This window comes from Astyanax mexicanus, chromosome 9 (genome assembly GCF_023375975.1).
Source record: "Astyanax mexicanus isolate ESR-SI-001 chromosome 9, AstMex3_surface, whole genome shotgun sequence".
Taxonomy (NCBI): domain Eukaryota; kingdom Metazoa; phylum Chordata; class Actinopteri; order Characiformes; family Acestrorhamphidae; genus Astyanax; species Astyanax mexicanus.
This window is the reverse complement of record NC_064416.1, coordinates 19,381,043-19,403,777: the sequence shown is the minus strand read 5'-3', so window position 1 is coordinate 19,403,777 and position 22,735 is coordinate 19,381,043. Positions and strand designations below refer to the sequence as shown.

General features: G+C 37.8%; 1 protein-coding gene across 3 annotated transcripts in view; it reads left to right on the top strand.

Annotated features, from left to right (window-relative positions):
• The window catches only part of si:dkey-246g23.2 (solute carrier family 66 member 2), a 77,907-nt gene extending 59,976 nt beyond the window's left edge, over window positions 1-17,931 (top strand). For all 3 annotated transcript variants that reach the window (XM_007250511.3, XM_022679623.2, XM_007250512.4), the window contains exon 5: window positions 12,687-17,931. In XM_007250511.3, the coding sequence (XP_007250573.3) occupies window positions 12,687-12,861 (175 nt within the window). In that variant the 3' untranslated portion in view covers window positions 12,862-17,931. The remainder of the gene's footprint in view (window positions 1-12,686) is intronic.
• Window positions 17,932-22,735: the final 4,804 nt, after the last annotated feature.

The following is a 22,735-nucleotide window of genomic DNA, read 5'->3' as shown; positions in this document are numbered from 1 at the left end:
CTTTAACTTTGTTTCATTAAATCATTTTTCACCCTAGCCCCCCAGATTTAGCAACACTTGCATTTTAGGAACAAAAAAAGTTAATGAAGGCTACTTGTTTTTATCCAAGTGTTTCACCCATCCCTGCAGGATTGCAGACTTGATTTACATGGTATGTTTTTAAGGAAAAAGAAAATAATAAAATTGGTGAAAAAGGAAGAGCTTCATTAACAAATATTCAAAACAAACAGCCACACATTCTAAACTTGTTCTCTAGTATCACACTAGGGAATCAAACAGACAGCACCAAAGAATGGACCAGAACATTAAGGAAAAATATATCAGATGAAATGCAAAGTGGTTATGTAGGATACTTGGTTTCAGTTCAGTGTTTCTTACATGTATTGCTGGCTATTGTATTGATTCCATGCAAATGTTTCACTCCCCAATTCTCTAAGCTTTGGAGAAATTCACTTTTCGCTAATTAGAAAATGTTTTATTTGGTTTCATCCAAGGGTTTCAATCTCTATATTAGAGAGACTTACATCCAGTTAAGAAAAAATAAGTAACACAGGCTAATTTACCTGGTTCCATACACATGTTTAATCTCTCCAAGCCCACAACATGGGGAAATTTACATTCAGCTAATACAAAATGTTAATCTAGCCTACATTACTTGGTTCCATCCAGATGGTTCATTCCCCAACTCCAGGCTTTGGGAAATTTAAATCCAGGGAATCAATAAATGTCAGTCTAGGCACTACTTTATTTGATTTCATCCAAGTGTTTCACCACTCCACCCCCACTGTTAAAGGAAACTACTTGCGTTTGGTGAAAAAGGTAATCTAGGAAATATTACATAATCTTTCCAGGTGTTTAGTCCCTAATCCCCAGTTTTGGGAAATGTGTCAATCTAGGCTACTGTAATTGATTCCATCCAAATGTTTCTCTCCCCAATCTGCTAACTTTGGGAAATTTACATAAATACCTATTTTTTATTTTATTTGTTATTTTATAAGGTTTCATCCAAGTGTTCTCCACCAAAACATCCCTAAACGAATCTTACATCCAGTTGATAAAAAATGCTTATATTGGCTTTGTTAATTGACTTTTTCCAAATTTTGTAGTCCTCAAAACACCACCAACTCCCATCAAATACACATTAAATTAATAAAAAATGGTAATCTGGGATATTATACTTGCTTCTATCCAAGTTTTTAACTCATCAACCCGTCAGCTTTAGGAAATGTACATTCAATGAATAAAACATACTAATCAAGTCTACATTACTTGGTTCCTTCCAGATGTTTTACTCCCCAACCCCCAGCTTTGTCAATCTAGGCTACGTTACTTGATTAAGGAACTACTCTCAGTATTCTCCATCCACTGCAGTAGCAATATCAGACATATGTTATGTTATGAGAAGCTGATGTCCAGTACTGGCATCCACCTCGAAGATGTTATAACATATGTGAAGGCACAAATGCTTTGCTAGAGTTTTGCTGTAGTGCTAGTGTTTCATCAGTTGGTCGAGAGGCTGATGTTGACCTTTTTGGCTACAGAATAAATTATCTTGATGTGTGTGGATTGGTCAGGCAAAAAAAATATGTAAAATGCTGAAATTCGCACATTTTTAACTTTTCAAACCCCCAAATGCTGATAATTAACCAAAACTGGAGAGTTCATGCTGTTTAAACTCCATTTAAAAAAGTCCTTTGTCTTGCCTGGTGAGCAAACCAGGCTTTAGGCGGAGAGTGGAGCGAGCATTAGAAAGGATATTAAAACACTTTTGTTTCAGCTGAGTAGAGACAATCTGAAAGAGCTGCATTTGCATCCCTTTTATCAGCTCAGCAGTTTAAAAAATCTCATTTGAAACGACATTAGTATCATTTGTCTTTCCTTTAAGCGGCTCCTCGTTGCGTTGTGTCTGTAAACAGCTTCTAAATTTTGGCTCTCTGTCTGACACCTGTCCCGTCTCCACCCTCCCTCCTCGTTGCCCCATCCCCCGCTGCGCTGCAGGCCCTGCTGGAGTTCTCTGGCTGCAGCTCATTAAGTGTGCTACTGAGTTCCTCACTGCGTATCAGCCGCTCTCCTCAGCCTGTCTCCTGCTTTGCTTTACAAAGAGACAGAACTTTGTAAGAATTCACACACGCTTGGAAAGAAAAACTGGGAAGGTTTGGCAAAAGTTGAAGTCAGTGATTAAAAAGTGGACTGTCCTGGATGATCTGCCTCCCTGGCAGTGGATGAGAGTGGGCTCTTTCACAGCTTTCACTCTGTACTGAACAGAATGGAAGCTCCACCACACTTGTTACTACAACATACACACATACACACACACACACATTCACTACCTCATTATTATTTTGTTTTCTTTTTTAAGCAGTCCACAGTAGACAATGGCCATTTGCAGAACAACTATTGAGACAGTATACTGTATATTAACTCCAGACTGAATCAAAACTGTATGAATTCACTGCAGGATGTACTTTATTAGAGACAGAAATACTGGGGCATCTGCTCAAAGAATTTCATCGATTCCTTTGAAACCAAGGCTATTAAATAGCTTTTATTTGAGTAACTTTCTTTAATGTCAAGGGAAAGCTATTCTCAACTCTCTAATAAATGTTGGAGCATTGCTGTGAATATAAAAGAGTTTGGTTCCAAAACGCTATAAATCCATTTTTATCAATTTGAGTAAAAAAGAGTCTTCTTCAGCGAGAAAGTGGTAGGCTGAAAACCACCGTTTTCTGTTTCAAACTATCAAATACCATACCAAGGTTAAAATAACACAAAAAAATCAAATCAAGATTTTAATATTTAAAGATTTATTTTAAAAAAATTATTAGTTTTTTCGCAAAACGCAATAAATCCATGCCATGTTTTTTTTTCAAAATGTCTTATATATCCTTTGGCATCAATAGAATTTTTTTTTACTAAAAATTTGCAAAATACAATAATAAATAACAGTAAATTGTACATCTGAATATAATAGTTTGACCATTGGGCCTAAAAACACAAATCACGTTACATTCATGTGCTGTAGTGTAGTGTAGTGTAGTATAGTGTGTATTGTGTGTATTGTGTGTGTGTGTGTGTGTGTGAACTGCAGATGACAGCGGGCATTTCCCCCCTCCTGAATGCCTAATTGTTTTTAGCGTTTACATTCTATAGCTCGTGGAATGCTGCACTGTGATTGGATGAGGGGAGATGTGGCGTTCTGCGGAAAATCAAGACTGGCGTTTATCGCGTTTTGGAAAGAAAGAGAGAAAGCAGGGCAGTATTACACGGCGGATGGGGTCTTTTGATGAAAATTGAATATTGGCTTTTCAAGAGTGGTCACATAACATTCTGATTCTGGCTCTAACTCATTTTTTTTTAATGGCGTTTATCGCGTTTTGGAATCAAACTCTTAACAACCTGCAGTAAGAACTAGTGCTGTCAATGTTAACATGTTAACATACATGATTAACCTGAAAACTTAAATTCTCAAATTAAAGTCTCACAACCACCAGACAATGCTACTGTTGAGTTTATAAGTTAGATTACATTTTATTTCTGTTAAAATATGGATTAAACTGTTAGACACTGTTAAAGCTGGAACATGAAACTTGTGTTACTGTTACTACTTGTGAAATTCATTTCCTCCATGAAAGCTTGTGTGTCTGAGCATCCCTCTAAACGTTGCTAATGTTGTACATTAAGCTTTTACTCAGCACATTAAAGGCCTTTGATTCGAAAAGCATAAAAACTACCCTATATAGACATTATAATAATACTGTAATAAGGCTCTAGTCTGTTTGCCAGGCCAAACACACATCATTTAATGTGTTGAACTGCTGTGGTTGGAACTCTGTGATATTCAAAACTCTTCCCATCACTCTAACTTTCCACCTCGTTCTAGAGTCTACTTTTTTTTTTTTTTATCATTTTCCATTTTTTTCTTTTAATTTTCAAAATGTGCAAAAGCTTACTAGATAGAAAACTCAGTACAGGTCTCGCTCTCCCTGTTCTCGGTGTTCTCTTTCTAGTATTTTCTGTTCTTCAGCACATTTTATGTGTTTGTGTTTGTGAGTCTCAGATCCAGGAGGATCAATGCGGGACTTGTTATGGTTGAGTGCAGGAAGGTGTAGTCCAGCCTGTGAGTGCTGATCCGGTGGCCTCAGTATCCCTGATCAATATAATCATCATTTCTACTCCGCTCACGGCCCTCCTCAGACCCAGCTCAAGTGGGAGCATTTTGTTCATCTCCTATCACTCTGCAGAGGACTTAGCGGCAAGGGCAAGCGAGGGAGGGATCCAGAAAGAGAGAGAGAGGAAGATAGAGGGAGAGAGAAAGAATACAAAAGTGTTTTTAATTTGTGCGTGAAAAAAGGGACAGCAAGAGAGGGGGAGTGTGACTTTGTGCAAAGAAGTGTGTGAGAGGAACAACCTTTAAGTGGCGTGCTGTCTCCATTGTGACGCCACGCTGGTGGCTTTGCTCTTGTACAGATGACCCACCCCCGTTAATTACCTCTTTAATGTTTCATCCCTGTTAATGATGTTTGTAGTCTCTGAGGCATAGCAGCTCACACTGAGGACGGAGAGAATGGGCCGGGAGAGAAAGAAGAGGGAGAGGGATTAATGTGGCAGGGCCGTGGGTTGGAAGAGGGCTTTCAGATGAGAGCTAAAGGGCACATTTTCTGCATAAATCCTCCACATGGGTTTCAAAGAGCACCAAAGTGGGAATCTACCGGCGGAGCACAGCCGTAGGCAGCTCTGTGCAGGCCCAAGATGTAATTTAACTTTTAGTGAACTGACATTTTATGAATATTGCACTTTTTGCTAAGTTTCACAGTGAATGGTATAATCAAATTGCTCCAAATTGACTCAGAATACAATGTTTTTTATGCTGACGTCCAATAAAAGTTGGGAACCTTTGTTCCTTTACCTTTAAAGTTGCCATTCTGGATATACACACTATTGTCAAGAAAGGGTGCAGGGAAGACGTGGAGGCGGATGTAAACGCAGGTAAGAAATAAATTATTTATTAAATAAATAACAAAGATAAACAAAGAAACAAGTAAACACGTAACAAAGATAATAAACCAAATTAAACGAGGAAGACTAGAGAACATACACAAACTAGAGATAATAATAATAATAATAATAATAATAATAATAATATTAATAAACAAACAGAGAATATATACAAGGAGCTAAACTTAGAAATAAACACAAAGCAGGGTATATACAGGGAGCTAGGGAACACAGAGCTAAACAAGAAACTAGAAAAAAAAAAAACAAGAAATAGAGGTAAACACGGAGCAAATAAACGACTAGAGCGAAGAGATACGAGGAAAGACAAAACAACAGGGGAAGGTGCAAAGACCGACATTTATATGAACAGGAAACACACCAGAATTGGAAACACCTGGGGAAGGGGCGGAGCTCAAATGAGACACGTGGTGGAAAATTACTGAGACAGGAGAGACAGAGGGGCACAGGTCACGTGGGGAAAACACACAGAGACATGAGACAAGTCCAGGACATGACAACTATATGGAGTTATGAGACACCTGCACATCACACCTACAGGAGTTTTTATTTATGACATCCTGCTGTAAATCTATAGACTTTAATATAAAGTTGCCTCTTCTATGTAGCTAAGAGCAGGTTCTTAACTCTCATTGACCCCACGCTTAAATTTACATAAAGTCTTGTGGTAACTTTTAATAATACTACACACAGTCAAAAATGTAGATGGAATATCAAGTAGAGAAGATATTTTACTAACTGACTTCAACTTGCAATTATGGCTTTTTATTACAGTACCACTCTGGAATTCAGTGATCTCTTTAGAACTGCCTATTCTTCAGGTCAATCTCCTTATTTCTGCTGTAGACTAAAAACATTTGGGTTGGACATTAGAATATATTATGCAAAATGGTCAACATTTTAGCTTTCATTTCTATTTGTATTTACATCTGGATATAATACACAGGTTAGAAGCATCTTTTTATCTGAACCCACCCATTTGTCTTGTGTTTTGTTGCCCAGATGTGTCCAAAAACATAGGTTATTCAAACAGTAAATAGTGCTGAATGTTTATGTTCAGTTTTAGATTTGGGTTTTATCATACTGTGCATTTATAGTTAGACAAGGAACCAACATGGAAACCAGAGAGCTGTCTGTGGGTGAAAAACAAGCACTTTTTAAGCTGAGAGATGATTTAAAAAAATCTATTAGCCATTGCAAAATGTTGGCCATAGCCAATTCAACCGTTTGAAACGTCCTAAAGAAGAAAATCATCACTGGTGTGCTAAGGAACAGATGTTAAATTGGTAGACCAAGGAAACTAACAGCAGTTGATGAGAGAGAAATATTGTGAGTACTTCAAAAAAGACCCTAAAATAACTATTAGTGACATCAAAAGTACCCTCCAGAGAGCAAAAGTATCAGAATCTACTGTTCTCAGAAGACTTCATGAACAAAAGTACAAAGGCGAAGAATGCAAAAAAAAATTAATTGATGTTAGTGGGTCACAGGGTTAATTTAATTATTGCACGTAAATGATCTGCGTAAATGATTTTAAGTTTGGACAAAGGGTCTTCTAAACTGTGTATCAACTGTGTATACATACCTGGACATAAAAGCTGATCTTTTAACGTAAACCCAAATGTTTTTGGTCTACAGCATAAAGGGATAATAAAGGATTTGGCCTCACTGTTTTGTTTTTAATACTTTGAAAGGGAATGTATATATTTAATCAACAACAGCACAAACATCATAAAAGAAGTAAGTCATGGATTTTTAAAAACTGCAGTCATGCCTTCTAAAACACAGGGGAAGAGAGTATGATAAAAAATGTCTCTTATTTTCTGGAAATGGAGCTCCGTCTTTAACGATACTCTGCACAAATAGTAATAATATCCTTTACAAACTCACACCTTGCATTGGAAATGACAGACTCTCTGAGCTTAATTTTACTCATGCATTTTGGATTTAATATCGCTGTTTTTGTTTCTTGTCTGTAGAAAGTTGGCAAAACTCATAGAAGGCCTGTTGCCACAGTTTATAAAGAAAAATATTGATTAAAGCTATTGATAATACATCATGATTATGATTCAATTTCATGATTCTATACTGCGGAAATCTTAGGGCCATTTGCAAGGTACTTAATTTTGTAAACCTGCAATGGGAATTAATTAAACATCAAATTCTCTTCATTTCGAATATATTCATGCTATTTATGCTGTTGCTGAGTTTTACCAGAGTACTTCTGCTTCTGATCTTAGAATCAATGGCACTGAGGCATGTCTGACATACAATATATTTAAGATATATGCTTTTCTATGATGAAGCATGTCCATTTTAATTCCCAGACATGCACTAAGTGTTTTGGTCATTAATATTAAATAACTCATTAAGATTTGTAATGGCTTTTATCGACAGCATGCATCACGAATTACCACGGTGGTAAGGGGCTTCAGCATTAGCTTTTAGACCAGCATATTCTTTACTGATAATCGACTGATGTAATGCATATGAATGAACATCAATCTGTCAAAGTATTCTCTGTGCTGTTATGAGTGCCATATATTATGATGGAAACTCCTTCAGCCTTAAAACCTAAGCAGACACTTGATTGATATTAGTTCCACAGAAATGCTAGTCCACACATTGTGAAGTCCATTGATAGATCCAGATTAGCCATGTGGAGCTGAATTAACAAAACTTCTGTATTGAATCTGGTAGCAGGACACCAGATCTATTTAAAGCTGCTGTCACTGAGCCAGACAGGTAATCATCTTTTACACTCACATTACCACCCTCCTGATGCCTTGTCTTCAGAGACGAGGTACTTACATCCTGAACACACACTCGAGATCTCTCGGTGTCCCTCTAAAGTCAAAGCAATGCCTGTAGTAGTTAACGAGGACATAACCTTGCCGTGTCAAGGTCATGGGAAACCCAAGTGAATAAGCCTGGACCCTGAAGGAAACCAGGAGGAACGGACCGGTACATTAATGCAGTCATTCAATTTTCTGTCTCTGTTTCGTATGAAAGCCTCGTTTCTCTCCCCGTGAAGACCCCCAGGATGCTGAGGAGTCAATCTCTCTGCTTTCCCTGACAGCTGACGGATGGTCCGCACTGGCCCGCAGCCTGTTTCACTCTCTCTGCACGAAAAAAAATGAATAAACTCTCTCTGCGTAAATACTACCGGGGAGATAGATGCACAGCCTAAGGACAGGGGAAAGCTTGGGGGCAGTATGTGAGAAAACGTTTGTCTTGATGACGTGTGTCTGTGTGCCTTGATGTTGTGTTAGTATGCATTCACTATGCATTTGAAGCCAACATTCATTTTACTACGCCCTCATGTCCACATGTATTTGGATATAAAACCTGCAATTTTACATTGTATTTTTTTTCTTTATTGGGTTTGTGAATAAATAAAGTTAAATAAAGTATATAGCAGGGGTGTGCCATATCATATTGTACGCAATAATATCGCCATGTTCCTTATTTCCCATTATTTATCTACTAGAGACAGATTATATCTGTCCAGAATCATTTATTTTACTTTAATCCTGGATATATGGAGATATTTGGAGTACATTATTAGTATCATGATATATTGGATCATTGACTTCTGAGACAATTTGCCATAAGCCATATATATTAGCAATAATACATTGTAATTTAATTTATGTTGAAATGCATATATTTGTTTTATTCAGTATTTTCTCATATCGCCAAGAGTATCGTTATCGCAAAATACCATGAAATATTGTGATATTATTTTAGGCCCACCCCTAGTATATAGCACTTTCTAGAAACCCAATGGCTCTTTACAATCATGTTTTACATACAATCATTTACACACCGATGAGAAGCCAACTGTGTACAGCATACTCTTAACCGGAAATTAACACCTACCTGGCGGACTGCATCGGGCACTGCGAGTGCCAATCCATACACTGTACATACAGTTCATACATTTTTCTGTTGATTTTAGATTACCCAATTTGCCTGATCTTAACGTTTTTGGAGTTCCTGGAGAAAACCCATGCAGACATAAACAGAAAACAAGAAACTCCACCCCGATAGGGACTTGAACCCAAGATCTCAGTGCTGAGAGGCAAACATGCTATACATAAAGACACCGTGCCAACCACAAGGTTCATGCTGGTTCAGGTTCATGTGGTTTCAGTTTAGTGAACTAGGTGAGATATAGATAACTGACATTAAATCCTATCATCACCTATATGGGCTCTGTCTCCCTATACTTGGTTTGTTGTGGTTTCAGCAAGTTGTCTTTGCAGTAGGGATGCACTGAATATTGACAAACAAACATATTCAGTCAAAAATGTAAAAAAAAAAAAAAGTGTTATTTCATAGCAGCGGAATTAATAAAAATACTGCAAAAAAGTGTTCTATAGTTAAGTTTTGTTTCATTTTATTAATTTGGCCAAAATATTTCATTTCAGTACATCTCTACTTTACAGCTGTTGTGCCGATTTATACCACCCTACAGAAAGTATATATAAGTGCACTCCTCATATTTCTTTTATTTCTGTTTATAATTAAGGATTAATCCGCATTTACAGTAAATACGGGGATCACAGTATAATCTGTTCTTCACGATGTGCATGCAAGTCAAGAGGTGTTGAATTTTTTTACACCAATCGTTCTGTTTCTTCTGATTTTTTTATTGGTAACAGTAGTCTACATCAACTACCTGTAATTGCTCTGAAAGTTTGTACCAGTGTTCAGTTTGTGCTGAAAGCTTGAAGTAATTCTATCCAGAACAGGGCACTAATACCTCTGAATTTTTAAAGTCAAACTCCACGAGAAGTAGGGGTAATGGCCAGAACAGACCTAAATACAATGCAGTGCTAAAGTACATTTTTTGACAACATAAATACAGTGATATTTCCTAAACCCCAGAACACACTCATTCAAACTTGGTTTGTACCAGACAAAAAGCCATTTTTTTCCATTTGTAACTTAAAAAAAAAGTAAGCACAGGACGTTCTGTCACAGTGTAATGGAAAATCCAGTCATTAGTTGATAATAACCATCCACAGTTTAACATCCTGATGTCAGCATTTTTTAAAAAGCTGTATTTTACCCATCCACATTCCGCACATGGAGTTCTCAAAAGCTGCACCCTGGAGAGCGTTCTCAAAAACCTACTTTTTCTGTGACCTAAAGCACCGTGTTCATGTGAACAGGATGCTGAAACGCAGAGAGAAAGTCAGCATTTTTTAAAATATCCTGCTACGTCTGGAAGAAGCCTAAGGCTGTAGCTAATCATGCAAGCTATTCACACCTTCTGTGGCGACTGATTGCACCTGCTTTTGAGGCACAGGATTCTAAAAGGTCAGGACAAATGAGAAAGTGCAATTAATAGACTGGGGCATAGCAGTGTTTATAAATTAACTTCTTTCCCACCAAAACATTTTACTATAATTTGATTTCAGCTCAATAATTTAGTGTATGGGAATCAGGAACATGAGAAGTTAGAGCCTTGGGAGTCCCTTGGTTCCTAATTCCAATATTCCGCTAATGGAATATTAAATATTCTATCAGCATGTGTTTAAGACCTGGCCTTCTTCAAGCTACTATGATTACTGGCTTTGCCAGAAGTCCTCCAGTGCATTGCTGTTTTAAATTGGGCTAACATACAACTAGAATCCAATGAGGGGCTAGCAGATATTTTAGCATTATCATAGATGAAAACATTCTACTTTTCCTGCAACTCACAGGATTCTACCTGTGGTAGTTAATGGCGGGTCCCTGAAAGCTGCAAATCATATATAATATTCCAGAAATCGAGACACTAGGTCTAATGTGGCATGTTCCCCACCGTATTTTTTAAAACACAGTTTTTACACTGATTTCATACAAAATACAGACAGAATGGATCATATTTGCTCCTAAAACTGGCAGGAAAAAAGTCTTAATACATCTGGCTGTCTTTCTTAAAAGCAAGAGTTTCTCACCTGAACCTTACAAGGTTTACAGAGGGCTTGCCAGAGTGCAGAACTGGAATAATCTACATATGATTTACAGGAGAGAAGGCTTTCTGCCCTTCCTTCCTCAAACCTTCTCCTGGAGAGACTGTTTTGACTGAGAAAGTGGTTCTCCTACAGAGAAAGGAATACATTTTCAGTTTTCCTGTTGCTATATTTTGAATGATTTGTAAATTGCATATTCAGTTTTAATGTTTAATTATACTGTGCAATTAGCGCAATTGGAAGCACTTCATTTTGAGAAAATGCAGTTTAGAAATCATTAAATTGGATATGGTGAGAAAATTGATATTGTGAGGGAATAGACGAGTGAATCGACAGCGTGGATTTTAAATACTCTTCTTTTCCTCTCTTTTAAAATGTGGCGTATTATGCCGTATTATCTCTAACTGGCTGTAGAAATTAAGTGAAGCGAATGAGAGATGCAGGTTGACAATTTAACAATTTAATACAACATCACTCTGATGTTTCTGCATGTTCAGTCTTTGGGAGTTTATGAAATTGTAAATGGTCCATAATGCAGTCTGCACTATAGATAACCATTCTGCTCTCCCATTTCTTAAGTACTTTAATGCACTGTAGAATCTAACTGTTTGTGCTGGGATTGCAGTGGTCTGAGTCACTTCCATAAATATGGTGAGCTTAGGGTGTGCCTCACTGTATGTTTGAGTAGTGCAACCTTAAGGAGTGTAACACCTTTTCTATTTGCTCCTGAGACAATCGATTGGCATACTGGGTATGTCTTTCCCACTCTTTGCTAACCATCAGTTTGAAGTCATTCCCCCAGGCTACCTTTCCCCATGTGTTTATTTGTATTATATATATTGTGATACATCTGCTCAACCTTAGTGTTGAAGGCTGTAAGAGCGAGATAACATTTTCCTTGCTTCTGAGAGTTGATTTATGTTGGATAAAATGCTACATTGACCACTCATGCACTGAGTTAAACAGAATTATGCCATCAGTACCTGTAACTTGACAGTAAACTGTGCCAGACTCCATCCCCTGTTTCCAACTTGGGACCTTGAATCTAGTTTATAATACTGGATAATAGCCAATGATTAAACAAGTGCACTGTTTGTGCAGGGTTCAGTCTGTTCAAATTTTCTAAAGCCCTATCCGGATGGGATTACTTTCTCGGGGGGACGTCTGTGAAAAATATTTCACATTTCTACTCAGTGATAAAACTCTTGCATCCGGACTGCAATTAAAAAAACAGGAGGACCAGTGAGTTTTCAGGCTTTCTCGGTCACATGACATCACGTTCAGTAGCTCCTCCATGCCCACTCTCTGTAGTCTTTATGTGGATCTCAGTGAAAACACGTGCCCTAAGTATAATTTCGGTGTCAGTGAACAAATAGCTATTTTATTAAAGGCGAGGTGACGAAACTCAGATATTTAAGACCGAACAGGAATAAAATTACCAGAGAATTACCACAGAGTTTAGTGAAAAACAGCAGGTAATTCAGCCTGTAATTTTCTCAAAGGACGGAAATAAAATCACAGAGGACCCCCCCCCCCAAAAAAGAGAAAATGACCTCAGGACCCCCTGAGAAACTAATCCCTTCTTAAGAATGTTTTAAGATTGACTTTATCAAACCACTTAAGTTATTTTATCTCATCATATTTTAAAGTGTGTTACCTTACATTCTTTTACATGATCTTAATATAGATCTGTCTCTCCCTGTTCAGCATAAAGATGGTGCTCCTGTGGACTGCTGGCGACATCTTCAAGACCACGTACTTCGTGATCAACGAGAGCCCCATGCAGTTCTGGTTGTGCGGTGCCATCCAGATCTTGATCGACGTCTTCATTCTGCTGCAGGTGGGCTACTACGGCCAGGACTCCAGAGTCAAACTGGGATGAGCGTTTTTCGGACAGTCGTCACAAACCTAACTCCAAATCAAGGGCTCCTTTGTTATGTGAATGCATGCTTTTAATGATCTTACGAGGTGGACATGTGTTTAACTGTTGTGTTTTATTTTTTTAAAGATATTTTAATATAAATAGGTCAATTTTCGCCGCAGTTACTGATGACTGACGGCACTGTTCAAAAGAAAGAGGGCTTTAGCGAGTGCTGTACCTGGTGCTGTTACATGAATCATTTGCGATCGTACTTTGCACTTTTCACTCGCTGCGTTTTTAAGATGATATATGTTCTCAAAGCCACAAACAGGGTGTCTCATTTATTCATTACACCCATTTGCCCTATGCTTTGATAAATGATACTTTCATATTCTGATTTTAAAAATAACTCGGCTCTTGGCAAGCCGTGAGAATAGCCCAGAACGTTTTCAGTGCAATTGGAGCTGGCAGGAGGCTCCGGAGAGAAAACTGTGCCAAATTCATCTGCCACAGACTGCCTGCAATGACCAGTTTATCCACACTTTGGAGGGTTCCAGGGCCAAAACCCTCCCATTTGCTCTCCATCTTGAGAGTATTTATGATACTGCACCTGTCGAGGTGAAACTAATAAAACAGGCTTTAAACGGCAGTTTGATGTTAGTCTTTTAGATATGAGGCTTTTCCGATTCCTTTATTTGAAGAAAAAGCATTTTTTTTCTCTCTTTAAGAGAGAAAAAAATCAGATCAAATTAGTTTTTGTCACATACAAAGTCCTACTTAGTGCAACTACACAGATCAGCCATAACATTAGCACCTCTGACAGTGTTAACTTCCTCAGGGTGTAAAAGGAAACCAGTCCAGACCTCCTCCTGTCTGCTGACCTGTATTTGTATTTTAGTAATGTGCTGTATTTAAACTAATACTCTTCACTAAATGTGGTTACAGTGTATGGCTGTTATGTCACTGTACAAATATTGCATAAATACATCAATGATCTGTTCCACCTTAAAAGTTCAAATCTTCATCCTGAAGCCACATAGGTGAAATAATACAGTATATTTATAATAATAATCTACTCACAGTCTAACAACTTCATGTGATCGATGTACTGAAGGCAATAAAGTGCATTAAGAAAGCTAGATAGCAGCTACTTACACAGTGCAGTGGCTTGTGCAGGTGCTACCTTAATTAGGACACAAGTCACGTGACCAATAATGAGTGAGGCATGCAGATGAGAGGAATGTTCAATTATAAGGAATAGTATGATTCACTTTACTATTAGCAGTGTGGGGAATTGTATTACAAAACTCTTTCAGGCATGGAGGCTGTAAATGTATTGTAATATTTAGCATAATAGATAAGAAGATTATGTTAATGTTTTGATGCCCAAACTATTGTTTTTACCTTTTTGGGTTGGTTCAAGTCTTAATTAGGGGAGTCAGAGCCCTCAAATCACTCCGTAATTCATGCTCTAATCTACAGTGGCATCTGTCAAAGAATGGCATTTTACATATTAGGCAGCAAGTGATCACTCAGTTACTAAAGCTGATGTGTTAAAAGGAGGAAGAAAATAGGCTGGCATGTTCTTTTGGTTAGATTACTGGGTCAGAACATCTCAAAAACATCTTTTGTCTTGGTTTTGTGATGTTTCCGTGGTATGCAGTGGTCAATAACTGCCAAAAGTGCTCCAAAAAAGGGCAACCAGTGAATCTGCCTCACGATCATGGGCATTTAACTCCAGACAAGATGAGACAATCATATTGATCATACTTGTGCTGGAAGCACAGAATTTGGAATTTGGCCTGCACTTGTAACCCATCAGTTTAGTGAAAACACACATACACACCAGTGAGTTCACACACTCAGAAAACACACACATGGACATACAGTAAGCAGATGCGCAGAACAGCAAAGATTAATGCCTTAATCAAGAGCCCAACAGTGACAACTTGCTGAGCTGATGTATTGAACCACCATATTGATGGCCCTTAAAGCTGACCTCACAATTTACAGGACTTAAAGGATCAGCTGCTTGAGTTTTGACCTGATACCAGATGTGCCAGATACCACAAAACACCTTCAGAGGTCTTGTGGAGTCCATGCTTCAAAAGGTCAGATCTGTTGTGGCAACACTAATACTCAATGTTAGACAAGTAGTTTTGATGTTATGGCTGATCAGTGCAGTAAAAATATCATTGGTATTAATGATTAATTATCATTGGAATCAATGGTATAGTCACATGTAAATATAAAAAAAAGTATAAAAAAAAAAAAAGGAATATTACTGCTTTCTTAAGGATTGTTGCTTTAAAGCAGCATTAAAATGGATCTTTGGAATCAAAGCCTTTATTTATGGTCTAGTCACATTAAAACATCAATGGATAATAAAAAATAGTACTGCTTTTAATAAATCAAGAAGCAATCTTAAGGACTGCTCCTTTAATGCAGCATTCAAATGGATCTTTGCGAAGTCATTTTATACCCAACACCATTTCCTTTTCTAAAGGACCCTTAAAGGACCAAAGTATATGGCCCCTTTAAGTTGAGAACTTATATATGACTCTGCTCTATATTGAAAAAAAGAAAAAATCACATCTCAGTGCCCACACAAGCCCAATCATGAACATGTTCCGGCTCATTACCTCCAGAAATATGTCTAAGAGTTCTAGCCGCATGCTGGTTGACCCTGTGGTTAATGTCATTTAAGAGTAATAACAACATAAACACAGTCTTCTCTCAGACCACACATATTTCCTGTTCAGCTTTATGTGTAGATGGGTAATATGTTCATTATTGATCCTCAGACTGGAACTCAGTAATGTGGAGCAATCCGTTACTGTTGCTGGGCTGAGGATGTTTTTTATGAGCCCATCGATGTGAGCAACAGTAAGACCACCGATTAATGATCAGCCTGGAAAATGTTGGAGGGGAAGTTGTAAAGCCACAATGAGTCTTCCATCAGGAAAACGTTCCACCCCATTAAGCTTCAGAACACACTGGTGCTGGGAGTGGGACGCTATTGATCATTGGCCAGAACAGGCCACTCTCAGGCCGAATTCTGTCCTAGTGCCTTCCTGCTGCAGGGACACATCTGAGGCATTAAAGGCCCTCTAGCTTCTCGCTGTTCCTCATTCCCGTTTCTTCACTGTGTCCTTTCATTTTTAGAGAACAGAAGTAGAATGCTGGCCTCAGTGTTTTTCTGCAAACGCAACTTGATTGCTTTTTTATAGCTGATACAGAGGAAGAGTTTGGGTGTTAGACACATATTGACACTTCAGTGCGAGTCTCCAGCTTTTTTGCTATTCATTTCGAATATGTTGAATCTGTGTGAAAAAAAAAAATAGGACACCCCATGAAAACCATATGCAGGCATCAGAGAGCTCTTTGGATGTTGGTGTTATCGGTGGCATCAAAGCAATTAAAAGCAAACCAAACTAATTGCCTGAGGTTTAAATAAGACAGGCTCCTCCAGCAACTTTTTAATCATGTTCTAAATACCACTACTAATTAGGTTAGTCTGGTTTTTAGGTTTTATGGCCCACAGTGTAAATGTAAAAATTACCTTATGTCTTATAAATATCTTCCAGAAGTATATTTAATGTAAATAAAAGACTGTATTTCAACAGTATAGTATAGTTCCAAAAGTAGTCAGGCTATTGTCAGCCTGATCCTAACCAATAACAAGGCAACCAGTTGGATGGATCCACCCACTCTTCGAGTCTGAGCAACCTTGCGAGCCAAAGCTTGACTTATGCCACCTTTACCCCAAAATTGTTTTTAATTGCATATGCATTTCGAATGCATTTCAATGTTGTGTCAGTGTTGTGAACACTGTAACATTAGATTGTCAAAATTGTGTCACAATGCAACATGTATGTTTGCTGGGATTAATTATCTAGGTATAGGCTGGTGGAGTTTCTTCTTTATCACAATGTGCATTTCATTAAAAACACCTCGAAAGAACTGTGATAAAACATTGAAGTACAACATACTTAAACTGTGTTACTCACATGCAGCAACAGAGGGAGCTCTTCACAGTGTAGACTGTGATGTAACAAGGTTGGAGATGGAGCGAGGTATAGGTACACAGTGAAGACACACACCAAACTTAGTTGCCATGTTGCAGATCTCAGATGAGTCTGCTGAGGGCATTTTAACGATTAAACATTTTTAAACACTTCAACTAACACCCATTTTTATGTATTTCATAAAAAAAATCTAGGGCACGTCATTATTTTTAAATGTTGAAAAAGACAAAGTTTTTCATGGGTTGACCTATGTTTTTTCACATAACTGTATGTGTGTGTATTTGCAGTTCTGGAGTTAATCCTCTCCCTCTGTTTGTTTCATCAGTAACTAAGTAAAGTGTAGACACAGCAGAGCTTAGGACCAGCTGTCCACTCGTTATTAGCAGAGAATACTCTGTGTGATGGGCTGCTGCTCAGCGAAATGAGATGGATGTGGAAATGGGGCTATTTTCGGAGGTGTTTATTGTTTTCCCGATTACCTAACCTCGTGTCCGTCCATTTACCCAGTTACTTCCAAAAAGCTCTCCATTTGCCTGTCCTACACTCTTATACAACATCCATATCCTTATATAACTATAAATCACAGAGAATGGTTTCTGAAAGCTTTTAAAACCAAAGACGTTCCCTCTACCCGTCACGTAATGTCCCACAAACACAAACGCCAGTTAATGTGCCTGCTGCGATTAGAGCCAGTTAGTTTTGCATGACTGATGAACGTCTTGGCGTAGCTTCACAGTATGATGACATGGTGTATTGTAGAAGTGTTGCTGATGACAATGGTAACGGTCTATCATGTGCTTAATGGCCGTTTAATGCTGCCTTAATAGTCCACACATTATCTGTCTTCTGACTGTGGATATACACTGAAGCCTCAAAAAGCACTCCAGACATCATGAAGGTGTTTATTTCTATGCATGCCGTTGTTGAAGTGAAGACTGGTGTTGGCATTATGTTCACTGTGATCATTTGTGAGTGAAATGTTACTATAAGCCAATGAATTATTTTTCGTTTTAGTACTTTTAAAGAAAAGAATGTATACAATAAATGAAATGCTGTACTTGTCTGTATGTGTGTGGATGCTCATTATCCTGCTGAAACCCAGAAAAAAAAAAAATTTTTACACTGTTACAGTGACAAAATATATATAAACATTTTTCTTTATTTATACTTTATGTTCTTTATTCTTTTTTTTTCTTGTAATGAGCATTGAATCATGCTCGGTCTTAGAATGTAGGGGTTATGTAATGATATTCTGTTCATTTCTAGGTGCGTGTTTAAAATATTTCTTTTCTTTTCATATACATAAAAAATAAGATGACGTAGAAAGCAAATCTGGAAAGTCCTTTTCTATTAGCATTACTACTCTACAGGGACTATACAAGCTGTGTGTGCATTTGTACACTCATGACAGTAATGGGTACAATTTACAATTTACAGCAAAGTGCATTCATTACAAGGGGAGTCCACAAACATTTGACATTTTATTTCTTTATTTACTTTACTGTAGATTAATATTAAACACACGAAAACAGTTAAGGGATACATATGAAATAATGTAGTACACAACAATCCCCTGACGTAAACCTGATCAACTGAGATGGTGATTTGAGGTGATTTGGGATGAGCTGGAGCTTCACAGCATAAAGGAAAAGCAGCAACTATTGTTCAGCACCTCCAGGAACTCCTTCAAGACGCTGAGAAAACTATTCCAGGTTCATGAAGACACTGAGAATTGAATACCAAGAGTGTGCAGATCTGTCCTCAAAGCTAAATATGACTACTTAAAAGAATCTGCAGAATAAAACATATTCTGGTTCGTTTAACACTTTTTCTTCACAAAATAATTCCACAAGTGTTCCTGTATAGCATAGGTCAACAATAGGCTTCTCAGGCGAACTTTAGTTTACATGTCTTCCCTGTCTCTTTGTCGTGCTCGGCCTGATTTTAGTTTCTTGTTCTTGTTTTTCTGCCTGTTCTTGGGCTCCTATCTCCTTAAGGTTTTTTCCCAATTGTATCAATCCACTAGCCGGGGCAGCAGTAGTTTAAAGGATTGCGACCCTGACGACTTGGGTTCGATCCCGCGTGAGGAGCGGTGTGTTTATTTATTTATTTTTTCCTTTCTTCCTGAGTTTACTTTAATTTTCCAAAAACAGATTTTTTTTGTGGCCCACCATGTAATGGCTTGGAAAATATCTGGCCCACGGCCAAAACTAATTGCCGACCCCTGCTGTATAGCTTTACTGTCTTCAATATTAAATTTACAATGTAAAAAATCACAAAAAGAAAACACATTGAATGAACTTTTGACTGGAAATGTATAGTGTAATCATTTTTTTTTATGTTAGCATGCTAGCAGCACCATAATGCATAATTGCAGCATGCAGTTATGTCTCAGGCTGTTATTTCAATGACTATAGATGTGGTCTGATTAGATACAGGCTCTTGCCACAATAATGTATCTCTGCTACTGCCCGTCAAAAGGCTATTATTGGCTGCTACTGGTTAGTGTACCTCTTGGTGAGAAACTGTTGATTGGGAGACATGCCTCTATGAAGCACTTGAATATCTTGTGCCAAGACTGAGAGAAGCATGATGGTAGTTTTGACTAATTGCCCGCCTAACGTCTCTGCTAAATTGCAACAATTTCTTAGCCTAGTTGGTTGCCATATTTATCACAAATCGATCATTCATGTGACCAGCTGGGACTCCAGATTTAGCAACTTACAGTACAAGTGTGCAGAATCTACATCTGTGGGCAAATGTGCTGCAGGATGCCATACAGAACCTTTATGCCTACATGTTCAATCATATTTCATCAGTATCCAGGCTAGAGGTACCCAAGAGTGTACTAGAGCCTCCTTTCAGTTATAAAATTTGCCCTAGTGAACTTATCAATTTACTCTAAAATTGTAATCACTTATTGTAATCATCATCACATTCACACTACTATAAAATTGACTATAAATGAATTCATTTAACATGCAGTATTAAACAGTATGTATCCTGTATATAAAGAGTACTGTACACATATAGTTTTGAAGTGTATTTTTACAGGAACAGTACCAATAGTAGCAGAAAAGCTGCAGAGCCACACTTTAGCAAAAGCAATCAAAACCACTGTATACCATGATATTTTTTTGTTCAGTGTCTCAAGTACTGCGCATCACTGCATCCAATTAGGCAGGACCAATTATGCTTTCTTGGACTCTCTGCATCATCCGGACTCAGACTCCGCTCTCTCCTGACAACAGGGTAAAACCTTAGACAGCTAGGCCTCTTGGGAGCCCTGATGAAATTTCCTTTTTAATGAAACTCGCAGTCAGTGTTCTCTAACTGCAGAAAAGCTTACTGTGCTGTGATTTATTGTGCAGGATAAAGCAATTTCACTGTACTGTTGAAAAACGTCCCCAAAGAAAAAAAAATTGAACAGTAACTTTAAGTACTTGATAGTTAATCAAGTTTTAAAGCCTCAGCACAGATTTTGCATATTTAACTCTAACTACAAATACGTTAAGATAGTGTGTAAAATTAAAATAAATACATCAAATCTCATAGACCCTTTTTATTTACTATTTAACAAAGAAAAAAATATCAGATATTGAAGGTGAGAAATTTTACCATTTAATGAAAAACATTAACTTATTCCGAACTTGTTGGGCAACAAAAGCCCAATTAGTGGTACTAAACGTGTTAGTGGCACTAAAAACCCAGCTGCAATTGGGGCAATTTGAGACCAATATGACTGAATCTAAAAAGAGCTTTTTTTGGGAGGATCTTTGAAGAAAAGATGGGCTGATGTCCACAAACTGTATCCTAAAAGTACATACCATTAGGAAATTCAGAAAATCTGGAGAAATCACTGTGTTCAAAGCACAAGATCAATCTTGGTCAATCATGTCAGTTGTGCTGACTTATGGCTTCTTCTTTTTATGGTACAGCTGTTAATTGCACTATCAACTGTGTTGCCTGATTTCTGTAGTGATTTCCAGTATATAATCAGTACAGGCTATTTTTAATTCAGTGCTGTCTAAGGGCCTGAAAATCACCAGCATCCCATATTAACCATCCCCGTTCCTAGCCCCTTGTACACAGGGATTTATCCAGATTGTATTGTTTTTTTTTTGGTTGAAGACTGGAGAAACATTACCTGGTATGATTAACCTTGATTTCTGTTGAGACACACAGATGGTAGGGTTAGAATTTGGCACCAACATAAAGCAATGATTTCAATTTGCTTTGGCTCATTAATACCAAGAAAGCTTTACTTAAATGCCATAGACTATTTAAGTATTTTGCTGACCCTGTGCATCCCTTTATGACCATAATTTGTGGATTGTTTATTGGCTAAATATCTAAAACTGTTTTTATGAACATGGCAATAAGTTTAACGCTGTTCAGTGACCTTTTTTTATTTGGGATGTTGTATATTAGCAATTAATTAACCCAATAAATCTGCATTTGATTGTGTGACCTGTTTTAGTTGTTTTAACATGGACATGAACCAGATGGAATTTTGTGGAATACATATAAATAAAATACTGTATGTATTATAGGTAATATATGTATTATTGTACATTGGCAATGTCTGTTTAATTTTACATTCTGGCTTCTGAATTATTGGACGACATCATGTCTGTGTGAGGTGTCAGTAGTGGACGTGTCTGCGTATCAAATATTTAAAGGTGTGGGAAGGCCTGTTTTATGCATGAGGAACGAGGGCTGTTGGATACCTGGCCCCTTCCATTATTCGAAGGCCCATGCATTAATGATATAATACAGTGTGTCACGATGATGACTGCTGGGATTTGGGGTTTTAACCTCGACTCCGGGGTAACCGAGGAGGAAATAGAGTAGCCCCATGCTGAGGCAGGGTCAGTGAAAGATGGATTGCACTGTTTCTGCTATTCCATACTTCCATAGACCCTGGACAGAGGAATGTGACTGACTAAAATGAGTTACATTAAATCACTAAGTATTTACACAGAATTCATCAGCGCAATTTGGATACACTCTGTAATAGCAGTAAATTGCAGTCCAGGATAATAATAAAATTATAAGTAATAAGATGCCAAAGCTTGCATCCCAGCTGGTTCCATAAAGGCTTGATTGGTGATAAATCTGGCAACCAGGCAGGCCAAGCATCGTTTGCAATCTGAGCTGAGGTCGCATGTTATATATGTATATATAACAAGGAGTTCAGGATGCAAATGTAGGTCTAGATAATTTTGCATATCACAAATAATAAACAAAGAACAAACACTAGGGAATTAAAACAAACACTAAGACTACTGAAATAAAGACTATAAAACAAATGATTAACCATAAGACTAATAAACAAACAAGCAAAATAAGCAAACAAAGAAACATAAAGTAAAGAAAATAAACCAGAAACTAAACTAAACAAAAAACTGCAGGACTGAGGATCCAACAAAGAGAAATCAAACAAAAGACTGGGTCTACTAGAACAGGGTCAAACACAAAAAGCACGACAGAGAACAAAGGAGCACATGGGGTATTTATGCACAGGCACAGACAACGGACACCTGTGGAAGTAACGAGGGGGCGGGGTTACAAATGAGACAGGAGGAAGAACAGATGACAGGGCGGGGCTAAGGTGGAGACAAGACCAAATACAAAACAGAGCCATGTGAAGCACATGGAGAGGTAAACAAAACGTATTTAAAATAAATAGTAATAAGGCTCAGTCCGGTTGGTTGAACTTGTGAACTTTGTGAAAATCGACTGAGAACAGTCTATCTGTGTTGAGTTTTGCTTTCTATGCGTTCAGGCAAGAAAAGCTGTGTGTGTTGTGTTTCATCCATGATTTATGCCTGTAGCCGACTGCTATCTAGATGGCGAGACATATT